This window comes from Camelus bactrianus, chromosome 11 (assembly GCF_048773025.1).
Source record: "Camelus bactrianus isolate YW-2024 breed Bactrian camel chromosome 11, ASM4877302v1, whole genome shotgun sequence".
NCBI lineage: Eukaryota > Metazoa > Chordata > Mammalia > Artiodactyla > Camelidae > Camelus > Camelus bactrianus.
The window spans coordinates 46470118-46488518 of record NC_133549.1 but is presented as its reverse complement, the minus strand read 5'-3'; the positions used below and the strand labels follow the sequence as shown (position 1 = coordinate 46488518).

At 43.2% G+C, this 18401-nt stretch overlaps 2 protein-coding genes and 1 long non-coding RNA gene across 9 annotated transcripts in view; 1 reads left to right on the top strand and 2 right to left on the bottom strand.

Annotated features, from left to right (window-relative positions):
- LOC105081820 (protein FRA10AC1) overlaps positions 1-13420 on the bottom strand; it is a 68708-nt gene extending 55288 nt beyond the window's left edge. For 2 of the 4 annotated variants that reach the window (XM_074373936.1, XM_074373935.1), the window contains exons 1-2: positions 13200-13303; positions 12096-12328 (exon numbers count right to left, since the gene is read on the bottom strand). The gene's annotated coding sequence lies outside the window, so the exon portion shown is untranslated. Of the gene's footprint in view, positions 1-12095; positions 12329-13199 lie in introns of all 4 variants that reach the window. The other 2 variants (XM_074373938.1, XM_074373937.1) reach the window with 2 other exon arrangements.
- A 47-nt stretch (positions 13421-13467) lies between these two features.
- The window catches only part of LGI1 (leucine rich glioma inactivated 1), a 32825-nt gene continuing 27891 nt past the window's right edge, over positions 13468-18401 (top strand). For 3 of the 4 annotated variants that reach the window (XM_010971204.3, XM_010971205.3, XM_010971203.3), the window contains exons 1-2: positions 13468-14080; positions 14486-14557. In XM_010971204.3, coding sequence (XP_010969506.1) covers positions 13611-14080; positions 14486-14557 — 542 coding nt within the window. In that variant the 5' untranslated portion in view covers positions 13468-13610. The remainder of the gene's footprint in view (positions 14081-14485; positions 14558-18401) is intronic. The other variant, XM_074373928.1, reaches the window with a different exon arrangement.
- LOC141579126 (uncharacterized) overlaps positions 16146-18401 on the bottom strand; it is a 173993-nt gene continuing 171737 nt past the window's right edge. Inside the window, exon 6 of the long non-coding RNA XR_012510198.1 lies at positions 16146-17456. This is a non-coding gene — a long non-coding RNA (uncharacterized LOC141579126). The remainder of the gene's footprint in view (positions 17457-18401) is intronic.

The window sequence follows — 18401 nt, the reverse complement described above, 5'->3', positions numbered from 1 at the left end:
GCCTTTAACAATCAGTTCGGAGTACTGATGCTCTCCTTGGAGAGCCCCTCCAAAATCTGGTTCTGCTGTAACACAGGGCAGAAGGGAATGCCATCTCTGGGCTGTGATTTACCCTCGGATGAGAATGAGGTACCTATTACACAGGCCTGGGGTTGAGGGATATAGTTTGGGTCAAGCAGGCAGCCATTCCTGTCTGTTCTGCCCCATTCTCAGGCCTGGTTTCTCCTCTCATTCCCCTCCCTCAGGCATTCTGACAGCTTCAGGAGGGGCCAGCTCTTATAAGGGTATGTTGGATAGCAGGAGAGAGATCAAAACGATAATAGCTTTCTATGTGCCAAACACTTCTTACATTATCTCTTTCCTCTTCACAGCAATCCTGTGAGGTGAGTATTACTTCCAGTCTACAGATGAGGAAAACAGGACGAGAAAGTATAAGAACTTTCCCAAGGTCATTTAGCTGGTAAATGGCAAAGTCAGGACTTGAGTTGCAGCTACCACACTAGACTGCATCCTACTGGACTGGGATCAACAAGGGGCCCCCCAGCTCTCCCTAGAGATCCTCCAGAGCCAGGGTTGGGTCAGCCTCAGTCATTCCCATCCCTCAAACTATATTAACAAACCATGCTGTACAGACATGTTACATAATACTTGTCTTACACAGACAAGGCCTCAGGAACTGTCTATAATTTCATATACATCAAAAATAAGGAATTACATGATAACATTTGGAAACAGAAGTCTATTTGAAGCCAAAGTATATGGCCTTGGGCAAGTCGTTTAATCTCTGTGAGCTTCTGATTCCTCATCTGGAGAGTGAGGATGATAATGCCTCACTTGGAAGCCAGGTAAGTGATCAATTGAGCATCTGGCCCATAGGAGGCCCAACAAGCACTGATTTCTCTGTTTTCCTCGCTTTGCCACTGGGAGCAGCAGGGGCAGTGCCAAACGTGGGGCCAGGAGGGGGGCTGGTGCAGAATTCCAGTGCTTCTCCACTGCCAGAGATCAGTGCCTGGACCAGCAGGGTACTAATCATATGGACATAACCAGTTCCGTCATTCCCTTGTCATTTTCTGGGGTCAAATTCCAAGTTTCTTGGGTCATCATTCCGCTGAAACGAATGGGTGTAATATAGGCCACAAGTCACAGGCAGCAATGGAAAGCTCTTAGTTCTCCCAGAATGAGAGCCAAACAAAACAAGAGCCTTTCTAAAGGGATAAGACAAAAGCAACAAGCCTGAAATCCAACATCATGAAGTTCAAGTTTCCAGCATGCGCAGTCTAGTTGCATGATTTCCCTTTTAATTTCAGAATCATAAACCAAACCAAACAAAAAAGCAGCTAAAAGTCTCCTTGAAAGGATAAAGGAGTGTCTCTTTCAAGAAAAAAAGGCACTGCTAGTAACTATCTTAGGAGTAATTCAGGCATAAAGTAGAAGAAGTGGGCAGTAATCATATTTTCAACTTTATATTCTAATAAACAAGTCCCACTCTGGGGTAACATCTCTCAGAGCCACTGTTTGTCCTTAGGACCACCTCAAATTATATTTTTGGCTCAATTATGTTTACCTTGCCCATGATTTAGAATTATGCTTGCTTTATTCCCTAACAAAATTTTTTTAAGCCAGTAGAAATGGTGGCTTACCATGGCCTTGCCTGAATTTTTTGTGTTTGGCTTTGAAAAATTCGAATATATTTCCAGAGAAAATGCTAAATAGCTAAAATCATACTTATCAAAAATATTCTGGGATCATTTGTTGCTGTATCCTTTTTTAAAATTGAGGTATAATTGATGTATTATATGGTTTCAGGTGTACAACATGATTCCATATTTATGTATACTGCAAAATGATCACCACGACAAGTCTAGTTAGCATCTGTCACTATGCAGTTACAAATTTTTTTTCTTGTGATGAGACCTACAAGCCCTACTCTCTTAGCACCTTTTAAATATGCAACATGATATTATTAACCCTCGTCAATATAGGCAACAGAGTATGCATCTGTATACTTTTGATTTAAACTTTGCCATATGCATTTTGGTTATTAACTGCAGTGCGTGTATCTACAACATACAAAATGAGAAAGACAAAGTCTTTCCAAAACCTGACTTTTTACCAGGTATTTCTCCTTTCTGAGGAGAGGAATCAGGAGATTATAGAATGTTAGTGCTATAAAGACAGAGAAACTGAGGCCTAAGGAAATGAAACGCCTTGTGCAAGGCCACACAGTCACTCCACAGTTCCTGCTGGAGGGTATCTGTCAGTTTGTTTTGGATTCTGTGTGAAGAGCATTCAGCTTCCTCGAGTTAATGGATTATTGATTAATGTTCAGAAAAATGCACAAAGAAGTTTTTTATGTTCCCCACTATGAGAACTTCTTTTATTCTTCCTCAGTGGGAACCCTCGGAGCATTCTGGCCAAGACAATTCTTCATTGTGTGTGGAGGTCCCAAGAGTTTCAGGATCTTAGCATCTCCAGCCCAACAACCACAGCCAGGGTGAGAGCAGAAATGCCTTATGCATTTCCAAACACCTCCTAGTACTGCCTTTAGTCGATACCCACTGGGGTATTCTAAGACCAAAATGATGAAAAGTCCTCCCTCGCTACCTTGCCCTCCCCAGTGCCTTCTGTACTACTCATCTCACTAAATCATCATTCCTTCCTTCCTTTCAAGGTTTTCTAAGCATCCAGGAATAACCACGAGTGATATTTATCCATTTACCAGCTTCAGGCATATGGGGCATTGTGAAGCAGGAGGCAACTAAGCCCCGTGTTTTCAGAGCTCCTCAGGGCATCCAACAGCTACTGCCTACTTGCCTTTGGACGTGCAAGATCCTGCTCAACACTCTCCTTGCCTTTCCAATAATCTGCTCTCCAACAGGATTTCTGGCAGGGACAGTTGACGTGGATGGGATTCTTAGAGATCAGCCAGCCCAAGAGCTTCCTTTGAAAACCAGAGCCTAGATGTCAAGAGTTGTGCCCAAGGTCATACAGCTCATCCATCACAGAACCAGATCTTAGCCCCTTTTCTTCCTTCCATGTCCCAGAGACAAACTCCCCACATGCCACCGCTTTTCCAAGGATCAACCCTGGTTACACGCCCAGGTTAGCACAAAGGCTCAATCCACATCGCCTCACTGGGATTCTGCACTCACACAGCTCTTGCCCGCTTTTGTGTGAATAAGGTAGATTATCTTCATTTCAGGAAACCACTCTGAAGCAAGGGTCAGTGCTGTGGCGTGACTAAGAGCATGGAATTCCTCAGTGTAAAGCCAGATTGACCTCTTATTTTGGGCAAGCTGCCTAGCTTCTGTGCCTCAGTTTCCTCGTTTATAAATTGGGAGTCAATAATAGCCAAGCTATGTATGTTATGATTAAATGGAATCACGGATCTAAAGCACCCACAACAGTGCCTGGCACATTATAAATACAGGTTAAGTCTTGTCATCATCATCTTCTGCTTCTTCATCAATTACACCACTTTTCTTCCCCTGAAAATTTGACCAAGGAAAGAAAGCAGGGCTGGTTCACTTTCTCACACCAGCATAAACCAGAAGGGGCTCTCCCTTTGGGGACATAAGCAATGGTCTCCAATCCAGGGCTAATTCAGTTCCTACTCAAAATTGAAGACAGTCATGAAAATGTATAAACTCAACATACTTAACTTTGGGAATAAAAATTAAGCAAAACGAAGTTTATTTTTTAAGAGTAAAGCACCAGCTCACACCTCTAAATGATCTTTTCTCTTTTATAGGGCCATTTTAGCTGTTTCTCCTAGTCAATGATCATTCAGTCAAGTAAATAGAAAGATACATAAATTATGGGTCTTGCCTTCAAGGAGGCTTTTTTAAGCAGTACAACTTGCTGCCTTTCATTCTGTGTACCTAAGTTTCACTCTGTGATGGGCTCGGGATCTTGGTAAATCAATAGTGCCAGGGCTGACAGTCTACCAGGTTCGCTGACCCTCCTCTCCCTTCCTTGTAGGCCATCACTCCTAATGGGGTGATTCCCCAGGCTTCCATGCTGTTCCCAGTTCTCTTAGAGCCCAGTCAGTTGCTTCCTCCTGAGGAGTAGCTGGAAGAGTATATTAAACATGTCTTTTTATTTTCTTTATTTTGATGGTTTGACATTTGGAGCCTTGCTGACTTTGGAGGGACTGCCCCTCCCAGGGTTAGCCAATTCCTGGAGATAGTAAATGACTTACCTTGTGAATGTATCTTTCATATGCAAACCAGTGCCAACCAGTATCTCCAATCACCTCCTCTATTGGGCTGTCATACTTCCAACCACCATCCACCTGTCCTAATCATCTCAGGGGCAGGTACCAGACAGTTAGGGACAGCTACTATGCCCCAAAGCCCACTCAGATTATTGAAACTAGTACAATAAAAGTTCTTGTCCACATTTTATCTTCACTATCTCTGCCTCCTGACCGACCCTCATGCTTCCGCATGGGGCCCACCTGCAGGGCGTGCCATGTCTCCTATTTTATACTCCAGGAAACTAAGTAAACAACCTTTTCCTTCACGACAGTCATTCCCATGTCTGCATGTCTTACCACACCTGATTAAAACAAATCTTGGGAACCCTTACAACAAAGGGAAATAAAACAGAGGAGAAAGAGTCAGAGACAAGAGCTCGTTGGGGAGGGAGGATAGAATGCAATTCAGTAAACAAGATAAGAACAGGATAATAATCCCTCATCCCTATAAAAGGTGAGAGATGATCAAAAGCTTTCATAGACACAAAGTCACCCAGCTTTTGGCAAAAGCCTGTGAGGTCAGCATTATTAATCTCATTTTACACAAAGCAATTGAGACCCAGAGAGATTAAGTGATTTGACCAAGATCCTACAGTTAGTGGTGGCAATGCTGGGATTTGAACCCAGAGCTATCAGAGTCTACAATCCTATGGTTGCCTCCCAAATAAGCAGAGAATAATGGAGCCTGGAGCTGTCTGTGATCTTATAATCTGAGTATTCGTTCAATTTGCTTCCAGCTCATGGGCTCACCAAGCTCCCCATAGACAAGAGACTTGGGTGCTTCCTTACCTTCCCCAATGCTTTGTGCATAATAGGGCATTCAGAAGCACACATTGAACTAAGGAATGAAGGAAGAGAAATCAAAAGGGGGCAGGTAAACAGCTCCAAACTGCCTAGGAACCCACTGACTTCCCCTCTCTTGTCCTTGGCTGTGACACACCAAGGAAGCACTGGTATACTGAACTGATGAAGGAAATTTTGAGATGCTACCTATAGAAGACACTGAAACTTCTGTCAGGACAATTTTAAAAGAAATGGTCAAAAAAAAGTGTTCTGCAGAGTTTTGGAGAGCTAAAGGCCAAAGAAGCTATTCTGGTCTGGTTTGCATCTGGCCTTGTTTTCTTCTTAAGCAACTCTGACTGCTTAGGAAGCTCATGTCTGGGATTGAGAAGTTTGGTTTAAGTTTCTCAGAATGCCTAAATGTCTAACTACTCTTCATCACAGATGGCTGGACCTAAGATTAACTGCTAGTTTTCTTTGCTTTACCAAGTAGATGTAATCTACCAACTTTAGCTGTAATGTGAAATCTATTTTTCCATTGACTTCTTTCCTAAAATTGGAGGATGCATTCCAGTGCTAAAACAGCAGACTTTATTTACAACCAATGGCAGATAGCAACTCTTCTCTGTTACTGCCCTTCAAAACTGAGTTACCCACAGGGTCACTATTCAGTTTTTCTGAATAGGTTGGCCCTACTGTGTGCTTAAAAGCTTAAATTTGGGAGTCAGACAAATATGGGTTGAGTTCCAATTAATAGTAGCTATAAGTAGGGAGGGTATAGTTTAAGTGGTAGAGTGCATGCTAGGCATGCACAAGGTCCTGGGTTCAATCCCCAGTACCGCCTCTAAAAATATATAAACCTAATTACCTGCCCCCTCCAAAAAACAAAAACAAAAACAAAAACAAAAACAAAACAATTAGTAGTAGTTATATGACTTTGGGCAAATAATTTATCCTCTTTGAACTTTCATTTTTTTTAATCTGTAAGATGGCATAATAATAGTACTTATCATACAAATTTGCTAAGAAGAATCAATATATAATTCAAATAATTATATAATATAATGTTTATAATATATTATAGAATATAATAATATGTGGTAGCAGGAGTTAGTACCTTTAATTATTCTTGACTGGGCACCGTGAGCCTTTGCAGTCTGGGCTGTGGGTATAGCATTACTGGCTTCTGGTCGAAATTCCCTTCTAACTGTCTTCATCAATTGGATAGTATACCCCTACTTTCCTTCTAACTCCTATTTTTCCTCTTTTGACAAAGGAGAGAGGCTGTGTTCTAGCTCCATGTCCCTATAGCATTTTCACCCACTAATTCAACAAATATTTATTGATCACTCTTTTATTTTGATTTTTTTCTGTTGCTGCATTAACAAACCACCTAAAACGTACTGGCTTAACACAATTATCATTTTATTTGCTCGCAGGTTTTCAGTCTGGTCTGGGCTCAGTTGGGAGTTTCTTCTGCTGGTCTTGCCAGTGGTCATTTTATGGCTGCATTTATCTGGCAGATCCATTTAGGGATGAACTCATACTGGATGCTAGGGTGGCTGGGTCTCTCTTTACATAGTCTCAGGATTTCTAACTCTCTATATCGCCTCCTCACAAGGAGCCTAACTTTTTACATGCACCTCAGGGCTCCCAAAAGTGCAAAAGCAGAAGCTGCCGGGTCTTCTTAAGGCTCTGGGCTGGAACTGCCACAGCATCACTTCTGCCACATTTTGTTGATTAAGGAGGACCAGCCTGGCTCCCAAGGGAGGTGTGGTTCCTTGGGGGCCAGTAACATAACAGACTATCAAAAGCACATTCTAACACTTTGCTAGGCTCACTGGTGAACCTGTCAGACTCGGTCTCTGCCTCCCTAGAGCCGACATCCCAGGGCAGGGGTTCTCAAAACTTGAAAGTGCATCAGAATCACTTTGAGAACCACTGTTCTCGGGTCGCTTCAGCCCTAGACTACATGCCCAGAGATTTTAATTCAGTTGGTCTAGGGTGAGGTATCTGTATTTAAAAAAAACAAACAAACAAACAAACATTTCCTAAGTGATCCTAATGAACAAACAGCCAGGGCTGAGAACCATTGCTTTTAGAGTCTATTCTGTCTCCCTCTCTTTTCGCTTAAAAGCTTCCTTGAGCTGGTCACAATTTGATTCATCTTTATGATCCCACCTGAATATTTCTCTTCTTTGAAACAAGGGTTCTCAAATTTTGTTGCACTTTAGAATTTAAAGCAATTTTTAAGTCCTGAAGTCCAGGTCACACTCCACACCAATTACATAAGAACTTCTAGAGATGTAACCTAAGCATTCAAGTATTTTTTCAAACTCCCCAGGTGATTCCAAAGTGCAGCCAAGTTTGAGAATGGGTGCTTTAAAGCACCCTTACTGACATTGTCCCAGTATACATTTGTAGGTTAAAAAACACTCCTTCCCATGGTCATCTCCAATGTCTTCCTTCGAACACTAAAAACTGCAGAGGATATTTTAACCTAAAATCTTAACTTCTCCTCTGTCTAATCCCACTTACATCAGCATTCATGCCTCAATTGCATAATCATCCTTTAGGGAAACCAGATTTTGCCACATTTGCCATTAAAAAACTTTTTACCCAAGTCAATGAGGAACTTTTGGCGAGGAAGGGGTTAAGATGATAGCCCAGTTGCATGCTGGGAACTGTAGTTCAATAGCAGTGCCTAGCCAGTGAGGCGCTAGGGGCCTCCAAAGCAGCACCCAGCACCCCACATCCCACACTGCCCTTTGGAGAGGCAGTGTCCAGCAGTGACTAACACCTTGGGCACCAGAGTCACACTGCCTGGGTTTGATTCCAGTGACACCCCTCACTAGCTGTGGGACTCTGAGCATGCTCTCTAACCTCCTGGACCTCCTTTTATTTTTTCTGTAAATATAGAGGAAATAATAATAATAATAATAATAATAATAATAATAATAATAATAATAATATCCAGACCATGAGGTTTTTATGAGGATTAAATGAATTAATACAATAAAGTGCTTAGACCAGCAGCTCACACATGATATTCCTTCTCTGAGTGTCAGCTTTGGTTATTATTGCCTTCTCAACTCCACTCTTGGCTAAACCTCTATTCTCTTGGAGCACAAGAGTTGAAATCCCCCGATTCCACAGTCAGGACATAGAGTTTAGCTGACTTTTGGGAAATTATTTGTAACTGTTTATCTAAATTGTCCCCTGGTCATTGCTCTTTAAAATCATGAGGTTGGGTTTGGGATGATAGCTGATATCATTGCCCTTTGTCCCCACCTAACAGATCCTGGCACATGTCCTGTAGTGAGGGTCCCTTGGTTTTGCCTGGCTAGCGTCCATCCTCTCTGCTTCTGGTAGTAGCACCCAAGTTTGCTTTGGGGACCAGCCCTCTCCCATAGTGTGTACCCCAGGTGGGACTGCCAAACAACGTGCTCTGGCTTCCCATGGAAAATGGGGGGGTATCTGACTCCAGCTCAGCCCAATGGACTCTCTCCTTTGGGGAGGAACATGTGGATAATAACTGGTTGGAATGGAGTCACATGAGGACATTGCCCATTAGTTCCTGCTGCCTAGATCCCCAAGTTCCCACAAATTTCTCCATTTCTAAAGCCTGCTTAGACAGCCCTTCCTTGGATTCCGCGAGTCACTCCATCACTGTGGCAGTAAGGTTCTTTTATGTTTAGATTGGCAGAGTCAGTGTCTATTACTTTCTACCAACGAGTCCTTAGTGACATACTACTTCTAATCTTTAAGATCTGGCCCTCTGCTCACTGCCCTCTCCCCACTCCCCATTTAATTCTGGGAGAGTATCAGAAGTTGAATGCCTTCTTTGTGACATGCCTTCCACGTGCACTATCACTAAGTTTAATATCAACAATGCAAAGGTATTCTACTTTACCAATGTGGAAAATGAGGCACAGAGAAGCTAAGCAACTTGCCTAAAGTCACACAGCCAGTAAATAACAGAAATGATATTTTATCAGGCTAATTGTTGCCCTCAATCAGTAAGTGAAATTTATTGGAATTGAGATCAACAATTCTCTGCGATTTCACAGGCTCCTGGTGCGGGTGAAGATCTTTAGCATCCTCTAATGCAGTGTTTTCTTTTTCTTTTCCTTTTTTTAGGGGGGAAGATCATAAACCGATTGTAAGAAACGTATTTTATATCACAACCCTGTGTGCACAAACACACACACACACAAACACACACACACACACCCCACAAAGAATGGAAACAAAGTCTTCACAAGGCACTAGCTACTCTTAAAGGTAACAGCGTCCAATTTTGGATTCAAAACTATTTTGTTCTTTAAAATTCTGCTTGCACCTACTAGATTGATTTTGTAACCCACTAATGCATCTGACTCGCTGCTTCAAAAACCCTGCTCTATTGAGAAAGCTGCTTAAACTGACACCAGTTTGCATGTCTGAGTGTAAAAGGAGGCAGCGCCACGCTGGATCTTTTAAGGCTCAGAATAATGATTTGTTTACTTGCACAATGTGTGTTTCCTAGGTCACACCAGCCTGAGGGGAAAACTGGGATCAGAACCATGGCACAGGCTGTTCTTTCTCTCTCTGCTTTCATCAACTCTCTCAGAATTGCCAGTCCCTCCTAAAAGACCCCTTCCAGTTTCTGAGAACGCCAGGGAATGTCACACGTGTGTTCCCAAATAGCCTTCATTTCCCCTCTCTTCTGCTCAGGCTCCCTGCTGGGATCATTTGTCACTTCCTATGTCTGCGGGGCTGTCACTACTGTGGGACACTCAGGTTGAGTTGTACCTGGTGGAAAATCCAGTGACTTTGGTGATGCCTGAGCCATGGGCCTGGATGAGGATGCTGTTGGTGTCACATCTCTACGACAGCTTCAGGTGTCAGAGTACTTTGTGTGGTCCTCACAGCACCCACGTGCAACGGCATGGTGCCCTTGTTACAGGCGTCCCAAAGTAGATTCTTCTTACCCCCTCAAATTACACAGGTTCAAGGGCAATGGGTTGAAGAAAAAAATCTTCACCCTTGTTCATAACCACCTTCTTCTCCAGCTCTGGACCTTGTCCCAGACCAAGCTTGGGTATTCCTACTCTCACCCAAACTGGGAGAGAGTTCTTTCTTTCCCTGGAGGCTTCTTGGTTCTTCCATGTGCAGAGACTCTTGGCAAGGCCACAGTCTGTCATAGTGCCCAGAAGTGCCTGCTTCCTAGAGTGAACTTACACTTAAAATAAATCCATTTTTGTCTGAGAGCTTTGCTTCCCAGGTATCAGGAGTCCCATGTTCAGAATTCAAGTCCTGTTGCAATGCTGATAATGATGATGATGACGACAAATCTTTTCCATGTATTGGACCCCATGCTAAGCACTGTAGATACATTACCGTCTCTCATTCTCTAAGCAACTTTATGTGATATGTACTATTCTACGTACTCCTCAGTTTACAGAGGAGAAAACTGTGCCCTGGAAACGTTGAACAGCCAGCCTATGGTCACGTGGACGGCCAAGTCCAGAGCCAGCCCTGGACCCCTCAGCTCCTCCTCCAGAGCTGGGACTGGACAGTAAGCCTGCTTCAGTCAGGCCTCCCTACCTCTCTGGGCCTCCTTCCAGCTCTGCCTGCATCCTTTCCAGGCCCCTCTCCCAAGGCCCCCGCTGTGATGCACAGGTGGGTTGCCCAACCTCATATGAAGGCCTCCAAGCTGGTGGGAACCCCGAAGCTTCCACCCTCCTGCTTCCCACATCCTCTCTGCGCCCTTCCAGGGATTCCCAGAGCAGCGCAGGGAAGCCTGGTCAGTAATAGAGCCCCCTCTCCAGGCCCCTCAGGACTTCAGCATAGCAGCAACCTGCCCTCCTTTCACTAGCCCTCTCCTCCATCCAGTTCTGGAGCCTGGAATGGTTCTTCCTCCCTAAAAGGCCATCAGCAATCTGTACTACACGGTTAAAATGGTGCCTGATCATAGTGGGTGTTTTAATTGAATAGGGAATTCAAGTCTGGGCATTTAAATGCCATAGAAAAAGAAAAAGTTACTGTCTTTTCAGAATGCCCATTGTAATTTGTCCTTAGAGTCCCCCCTTCACCCCCCATCATGGTCCTTTTTCCACTTGAACTGACAAACTGAACCACTAGATAAATACAGCTGCAAAGTGAAGTTATGGGTATGATTTCTCTCCCTCATTTGTTTGCCCTCCAAGCTTAACCAAGTCAAATATGAAAGACCGTTCACCCTTTCTTTGACCCTTCTACAGAGCACAAAGCCCAGGGCTGATCACGGCATCGTGATAATCTGATACATTTGAAAGTGAAACAGAGTAGGGGAATTATCTTGTTGACTGCACCGATCAGTTTAACCAAGTATCTGCCAGAGTGTCATCCCACGCAGAGTGCCACTCACCGTCTGTGCGACCTCCTGTACCTGTTACAGTTTCCCCATCTGTAACACTCAGGGATTGGATCCGAGAACTCTGAGGTCCCTGAAAGTTCTCAGGGTCTTTATAGTTACAGAACACATCGTTTGCAAGTCAGATAACTTAGGGCGTGGGTGATTGTTTGAATAAAAAACATCTTCTATAATATTCTCGCCACGTAATTAAGTTACAAAGCAGGTTTGCATTGTGCACTTGAAGTAGGATTCAGTTTACAAAAATCTGACTTGCAGCCAACTTTTAAGTGACACTTTTACTGTTTCAAGTGGGGCTTGCCTGTAGGTCATGGTTTCTAAAAATCACTGTGATATACTCCCTCCCTCCATAGAGCCCTAAGCAGTGAAGCAAGAGCAGAATGCATTCAAAGTCATTGCTTCTCCTGGACTTAGTTTTCCTTTTCTGTTCTCTAAAGAAACAAACAAATAAAAAACCTAATATAATCACAAATCCTCAAAAAGGAGCTTAAGGATAATAACCTACTGGTCCTTTTGAAACACAAACCAGATCATATCACTCCTCTGCCTAAAACTCTGCAGAGGTGTCCATGGTTCTCCAGGTGGTGGCCAGGCCTTGGCAAGTGCTCCTTGCTCCACCTGGAAGGCTCACACCAACCTGCACTTTCATTCCCCCCTTACCTGAGAACTCAGCTCGATCGTCGATTCTTTGGTGAATTGTCCTTGACTTCCTTCAGGGTAACTCTGAGAAGCAATGTCGGGTTTCTTTGGATGAGCGTGTCCCGACCGACCGTGGAGAGCCTCTATGCTCTGTTGCTGCCCATAACGACACACTGGCTGCTCACGTCGTGCACGACGCGGTCCAGGCCCCAGATTTGCCCCGGGGTCTCTCCTTTTGTGGAGCCTGCAGTCTTCTGGGTAAAAAGAGAGCAGTCAGATACGAGAAGGACCACAACTTCACCACCCTGCCCTCCCCGTAAATGAGGGGTGGGAGTGAGTGCAGGGGGAGCCACCGACGAGAGGGGAAGGGTAGACTGTCAATGCCTCCAGTTCTGTGTGTGCAGGGTGAGTTTCTGTCCTAATCACACATTTGCTTAGACAGTCCTTGTACTATTTTCAGCCTAAGAAGCTGAAAGAGAAAGAGTGTGGACTGACATCCCCAGGCTGGCTGTACCAGCTTGAGGGGTGGCCGCCTTCAGCCTGGTAAGAGGACTAAGCAGACATTCCTCCATCCTAAGCACAGACTATACCGCCCTGCCCCCAAAGCCAGGGCCTCTTGTTTTTCTCTTGTTTAAATGAATTTCCTTCTCCAAAGGGACATCCTCTTTCCCATCAAATATGACAGTAACATAGCCTTCCATTTTGACTTAATGTTCATAATACTTATGGAACCTCTGCGCTCTCGTGCCCATTCTACAGATGGGGGAATAGATCTAGAGACAACATTGGGCTAATTCTTGGCAGAACTGGACCTTCCAAAGCCACTAGGTCTCTGGCATCTCCTCAGCCTATCTCAGCCTCCTGGGTTCAGCCAGAGCTTTTCCAGAGCCCTGGAAGCCAAAGCTGGCTGCCTCCTGCTGCCAGGGAGTTCCTTCCAGGCTTCTGGTTCTAGGGCTGAAGAAGGGGGAGTGTGAGAGGTGAGGAGGGCAGATTACACACAGAGGCAGTCAATGCTTCTGTCTCCCTCCCTCACCACGGGAGAAGGGGATGGTTTACACATGGGCGGGGCAGATTATGAAAATCAATAATTTATGACAATTAAGTGTCAGAAAAGTATTTACTCACATTCACTCCCTGAAAGTCACATTCTCCATGTGTTCTTGTTTGTCTTTCAGCGATGGCGTCAGTCAGGTGGACTCAGAAAGAAATACCAAGGTTTCAGCCAAATGCTGCCGAGGGAGAGAGTTTCATTTCACTTCATTTTTTTCAGCCGGGGCTGGCTCCAAAGCTAGTTTTTCTTACTAGGTTGTTTGCCACATGAAAAGCAAATTCCCAGAGGTTTCTGAGATTGCCGAGATCCAGGCAAGATGACTGCTCCCACCCACCCGCCCACCCACCCACTAATAAGACATAATGCCGTCCTATTTTTGGTAACAATTAAAGGGCCTCCCGGTGCAAGCAGAAAGCTGTTTATTTTCTGTTACATCACTTCGCTTTGCCTTCGAAGGCTGGTCTGCGCTCAGTGTTTTCCTGGTGATGCAAGTCCGCTCTCTCCTCCAGCAGTTGGATCCCTCCCACCTCGCAGCACCTCACAGGTCTCTTCCCGGAGCAGCGCATCGCTGGAGCGAGGAGCAGCTCACGAATCAGCTGCAGGTCCCGGTTTTGAAAAGCAGAGAGAGAGAGGCAGCAAAGGAAAAGGGTGGACTCTTATGTGATCTGGTCTTAGAGCAAGACAAGCACCATCTGAATTCCAGAAGCCCTGTTCATGTTTGGGGATATTTTTCTGACTGCATGGAATCAGAGAGAAGCCAAAGGATGGGAAATGCCTGCATCCCCCTGAAAAGAATTGCTTACTGCCTATGTCTCTTATCTGCGCTTTTGCTGACTGAGGGGAAGAAACCAGCGAAGCCAAAATGCCCTGCTGTGTGTACTTGTACCAAAGATAATGCTTTATGTGAGAATGCCAGATCCATTCCACGCACCGTTCCTCCTGATGTTATCTCATTGTAAGGCCCGTAAGCATTTTGATATCTAATTTACGATTTAAACCTTCCAGCCGATGTATTTGGGGCTTTGTATGTATTGGTAGAAGGGCATAGAGAGAAAGATTCCTCTTGCACGCTTGGCCGTTTGACGGGGCTAACATTTTGCTGCATTTAGAAATTCTGATTTTTATTAGCTGCTACAGAACATGCTTAGATACCTTCCACTCCTGAGCATTATTATGAGAAACCTGTAGCAGTTTCATCTCTCCTGCTCCATCTGGGAAGGAACAGTATTGTACTTCACAAAATAGGGTCAAAATAGGGACTGTTTTGCTAAACCGGATTAACATAAGGCTTGTTCTCTGTCTGTGTGTGTCTCTTTGTGTGTGTCTGTTTGTTGTTTTGTTTTGTTTTGTTTTCTTTCAGATCCTTTGTGAGATCTGGTTTTACTGAAATCTCAGAAGGGAGTTTTTTATTCACACCATCGCTGCAGCTCTTGTGAGAAATATTTATATCATGACTATTTTTAATAGAGCATATATTTGGATAAGCCTTCTAGTGAAACGATCTCAGTATTAATTTTGTCAGATGTGATTATATTTCTGGAGAGGAAAAGCTTATCAGTCAAGTGAGAGGTAGATGGGTTTGTTTGCGACTTGATTCCAACAGTGCAGGTTGATTCTTGCAATGGCAAATTTGCTAACCTGTCATGCTGTCTACTTTCGTGGCTGTTTATGAAGTTGTTGGAATGTTGCAACAATGATCCTAATTTCATTCCACTCTTTTACTTTCATTTTTGACTTGAGAACTTTGGTTATTTTGCTCTGGAGTTTCTGAATTAGTCGATACAGAACACAGCATAACATATGCGCTCAAGATGTTGTCCTTGGGGACCTGGGGCAGGCTGCTACTCTGTGTGATTTACTGTGTGGAGAAGAAAAATCTGGGTTCTTTCTAGGTAATTCCTTAAAATACTAATTCTCAAGCGACTGTTTTCTAATCTCATCTAATTTATAACTAGTCCCCTTACAAGGAGAAAAAGAAAATAATAATATAGGATAGTGCAAAGGATTAGTTTTTGCTGTGTGTTTTGAGTTAGCCATGAGGGAACCACATATTCAGTCTATGTCCGAAAACAGTCAAAAATAATATTTGACTAAGAAATCAGATCTCTCCACAGGCATAACGTAACATGTATAATTTGTTCTGATGTGTGACGTTTGGCAATTGGAGTGCTAGTTCTTAGAGCAGGACCACATGGGGATCAGGAGGTCTCCTGGTGCTCAGGTGTCAGGCAACAGACTGGGTTGTAGTTACCGGTTCCAGGAGAGAATCAGCCAATTGCCCACCAACTGTGGTTATCTTAACTGCATGACCCAAGTCTGTTTGCGTGTTTGTTTTCTTACCTTAATTGGCCATTTTGTCTGTTTGGGGTTATATATACAGAGGCAAAAGCATGAATTTGAAACGGAAGACACTTGTATATAAATCTCACCCCACTATTCACTAGAAACTAGACATATAATCGTGTGCAAATGACTAAATCTCTCTGAACCTCAGTCTCCTCATCTGTAAAATGGAAGTGATAACACATTGAAGGGTTGTTATCAGAGATAAATAAGATTTAAGTAGATAAAATGCTTGGCAGAGGGTATGACAAATGGTTACACATTTTATCAGCGGTAGGATTTTCACTTTTTACATAAAGCTAAAAAGCTAAAATAAAAAATATCACTTATTGTTTTGTCTATATGAAATCCCAAAACAGATTTGACTGTTTCCGTTGAATTCACAAACCTGATCAGGTGTTTTGACATTATGTAACAATTTTTGCCAAGGTCCTTTTACTAGTTAATGTCTTTGCAATTAACAATTGAGTAGAATATTCTGAAGGGATTTATCTGTTTGATTGATGGCTAATGGTGTGATTAGGGGAAGTGTTAGCACACCAAACAAATCCAAAACAGACAGAGTCTTTACCACATAAAGGGGCAAAGTATCCAATGATGGCATCCTTCCATAGGATAAAAATTGGTTGTATGTGAGAAAGTGATCGAGTGTGCTTATGTTATTTATTTGGTAAATAAATAAATGGCTCATTTAAAAAACATCCTTTTGATGGGCGAAGGCACCTCTCTCCCCCCAGGATAGTTAAACAGATCAGTCCTTAAAATTCAAGAAGTGTCAGTTGATACATGCTGCTCATATGCCAACACTAGATGGTCGTTAGCTGTGACACAGAAAGCCTGGATGCATCAGCCTCATTAGTTAGCACATCTCCACTTTGTTTTCGCTGGGTGGCCCCAGCCTCGGCAAGCACAGATGCTGGACAATGTTATAGAAATAGTTCCCGGCTGCTGCAGGGTAATGTGATTACACGTATTTAGAATCACAGAGGGAAGCCAAGGAACAAGGTTTTAAATAGCCCACACCGAGTGTATGCCATGCCCCTGTGTTCCATGCTCCGAGTTCCTATGGAACATTCCAGCCCTTATTTCTAAAAGCAGTTCGGGCTTCAGAAATAACAAAAGGACGAGTAATTCTTGCCCTGTAATGTCCTTACTTAACTCACATTGGCTAACCTCAACACGGCAGATTTGTGCCAGGGCTGATCTTACGCAAGATTGTCAGGGGTCAAAGTTTGTCTCAAATCTCCAGGATCCTGTTTCCTAAAGAGTTTGCTCCCCATTCTTCCTGACCAGTGTTTTTCGTTTCCTCCTGTTCTCAGGAAAGGGTCTAATAAGCTCATTTTCACTGAGGAGGAAGGAAATGAAAAGGCTCCCAATATGAAAAGTACCATAATCATAGCAGTGGTGGGAATGGATGGTTCACAGACAAAAAGAGTTCTTCTATGGGACGGGGACACCCAGTGCCCTGAAAACTCCCCTTGGAACATAAAGACCAGGGGGCCCATTTTGCCTTTGCGTGACTTTTGCCATCAGACCTGGCCTGGATCACACCAGCCACTGCTTGGGGTTTGCAGTGACTTCTAACAGTGTTCAGGACCACAGATCACCAAACTAACCTGTCATGTCCTCTGAAGAGATATACTTCAGAATCAATTCTGCTTGACTGATGTACAAAGGCAGCTGGTTTCTTGCTCAGTTGTTGGAAAGGGACAGGAGATGACCCGTTCCCATCACCCACCCTAACAATCTCATCATTTCATTACGGCCCCAAATGCTTTTTCAGACCCTCTGCAGAAGGCATGATGAGAAGTACTTTTTGAGGGAGACAGACGTAGTACTTTTTGAAATGTCAGCCTGAGGTACTGAGGGAGATAGACGTAGTGCCTCCTTAAGTTACATACAGTGCTTCAGTGCTTTGGGGGAGAAGATCCTGGTAGGCCGCGGCTGGCAGTGTGTTTTGGAGACTAAGAAAAACAAAAGCCCACACTCTGTAAAGAGGAGAGAAAGAATAAAATTATCCAATAAAAATGCATCAGATTAGTTGTACAAAACCTATTAGCAAAAAAAAAAAAAAATCTCATTTATGGTTTCAAACAACAGCAACAAAACCTTTTCCAAGTGAATGTAATTTCATTCATGTTTCCCATAGGCCTGTTGTGAAATATAACCAGTGGGAATGATTATTCACTTTAGTTTGGTTTTAGTGATAGGGAGTGGTGCTTGTAGTGAATGTAGTTTATAGAAATGTGTTTTCACACAGGACAGCCCTGTCCTCCACAGATGACTGAAATCCCCAATGATGTAGGCTCATTACAGAAGTAAAATTCAAAATAAAGAGTATAAAATGTGGCCACGTGGCCATTTGTTGATAAAATTTTTAATAAACTAAATCTCTCCAACTCTTAAGAGAGATCTATTTTCAGGGAGTAAATTACAGGGTTGAGTTAGTATCATGCATAGGAAAAAAAATCTTTATATAAGAATTCAGTATAACCAGAAAAATTCTAATTATTCCAATGAGATCTGGTCCCATTTGAAACAACAGAATTGATCCCTCTGGGGCAAAAATATCATTTATTTTATTAGTCCACAATCAACACATAAATATATAGTCCACAAGAAATTAAAAACTAAAAACCAGAAAAGCAAACAGTGTGAACAAGATAAATCATAAGTCCGTCCTTACTAAGGTTTTATCCTTTAGCCCTTCAAAATATTATTTGTCCAGGAAAAAAGTATCCATAGCCTTTCTCATCTTCTCAGTGATTGGCCTCTTTCTCTATCCCTCCATATATGACAAGAATAAGAAATATGTAGTAGTCTTCAATAACTACTCAAGCCAAACCTATCAACTAACAGGGTTGCTGGAAGAATGATTGGCTGCTTATGGATGGGCATGTTTTGGTTTGTGCCCAGCTGATGCCCTATAATGG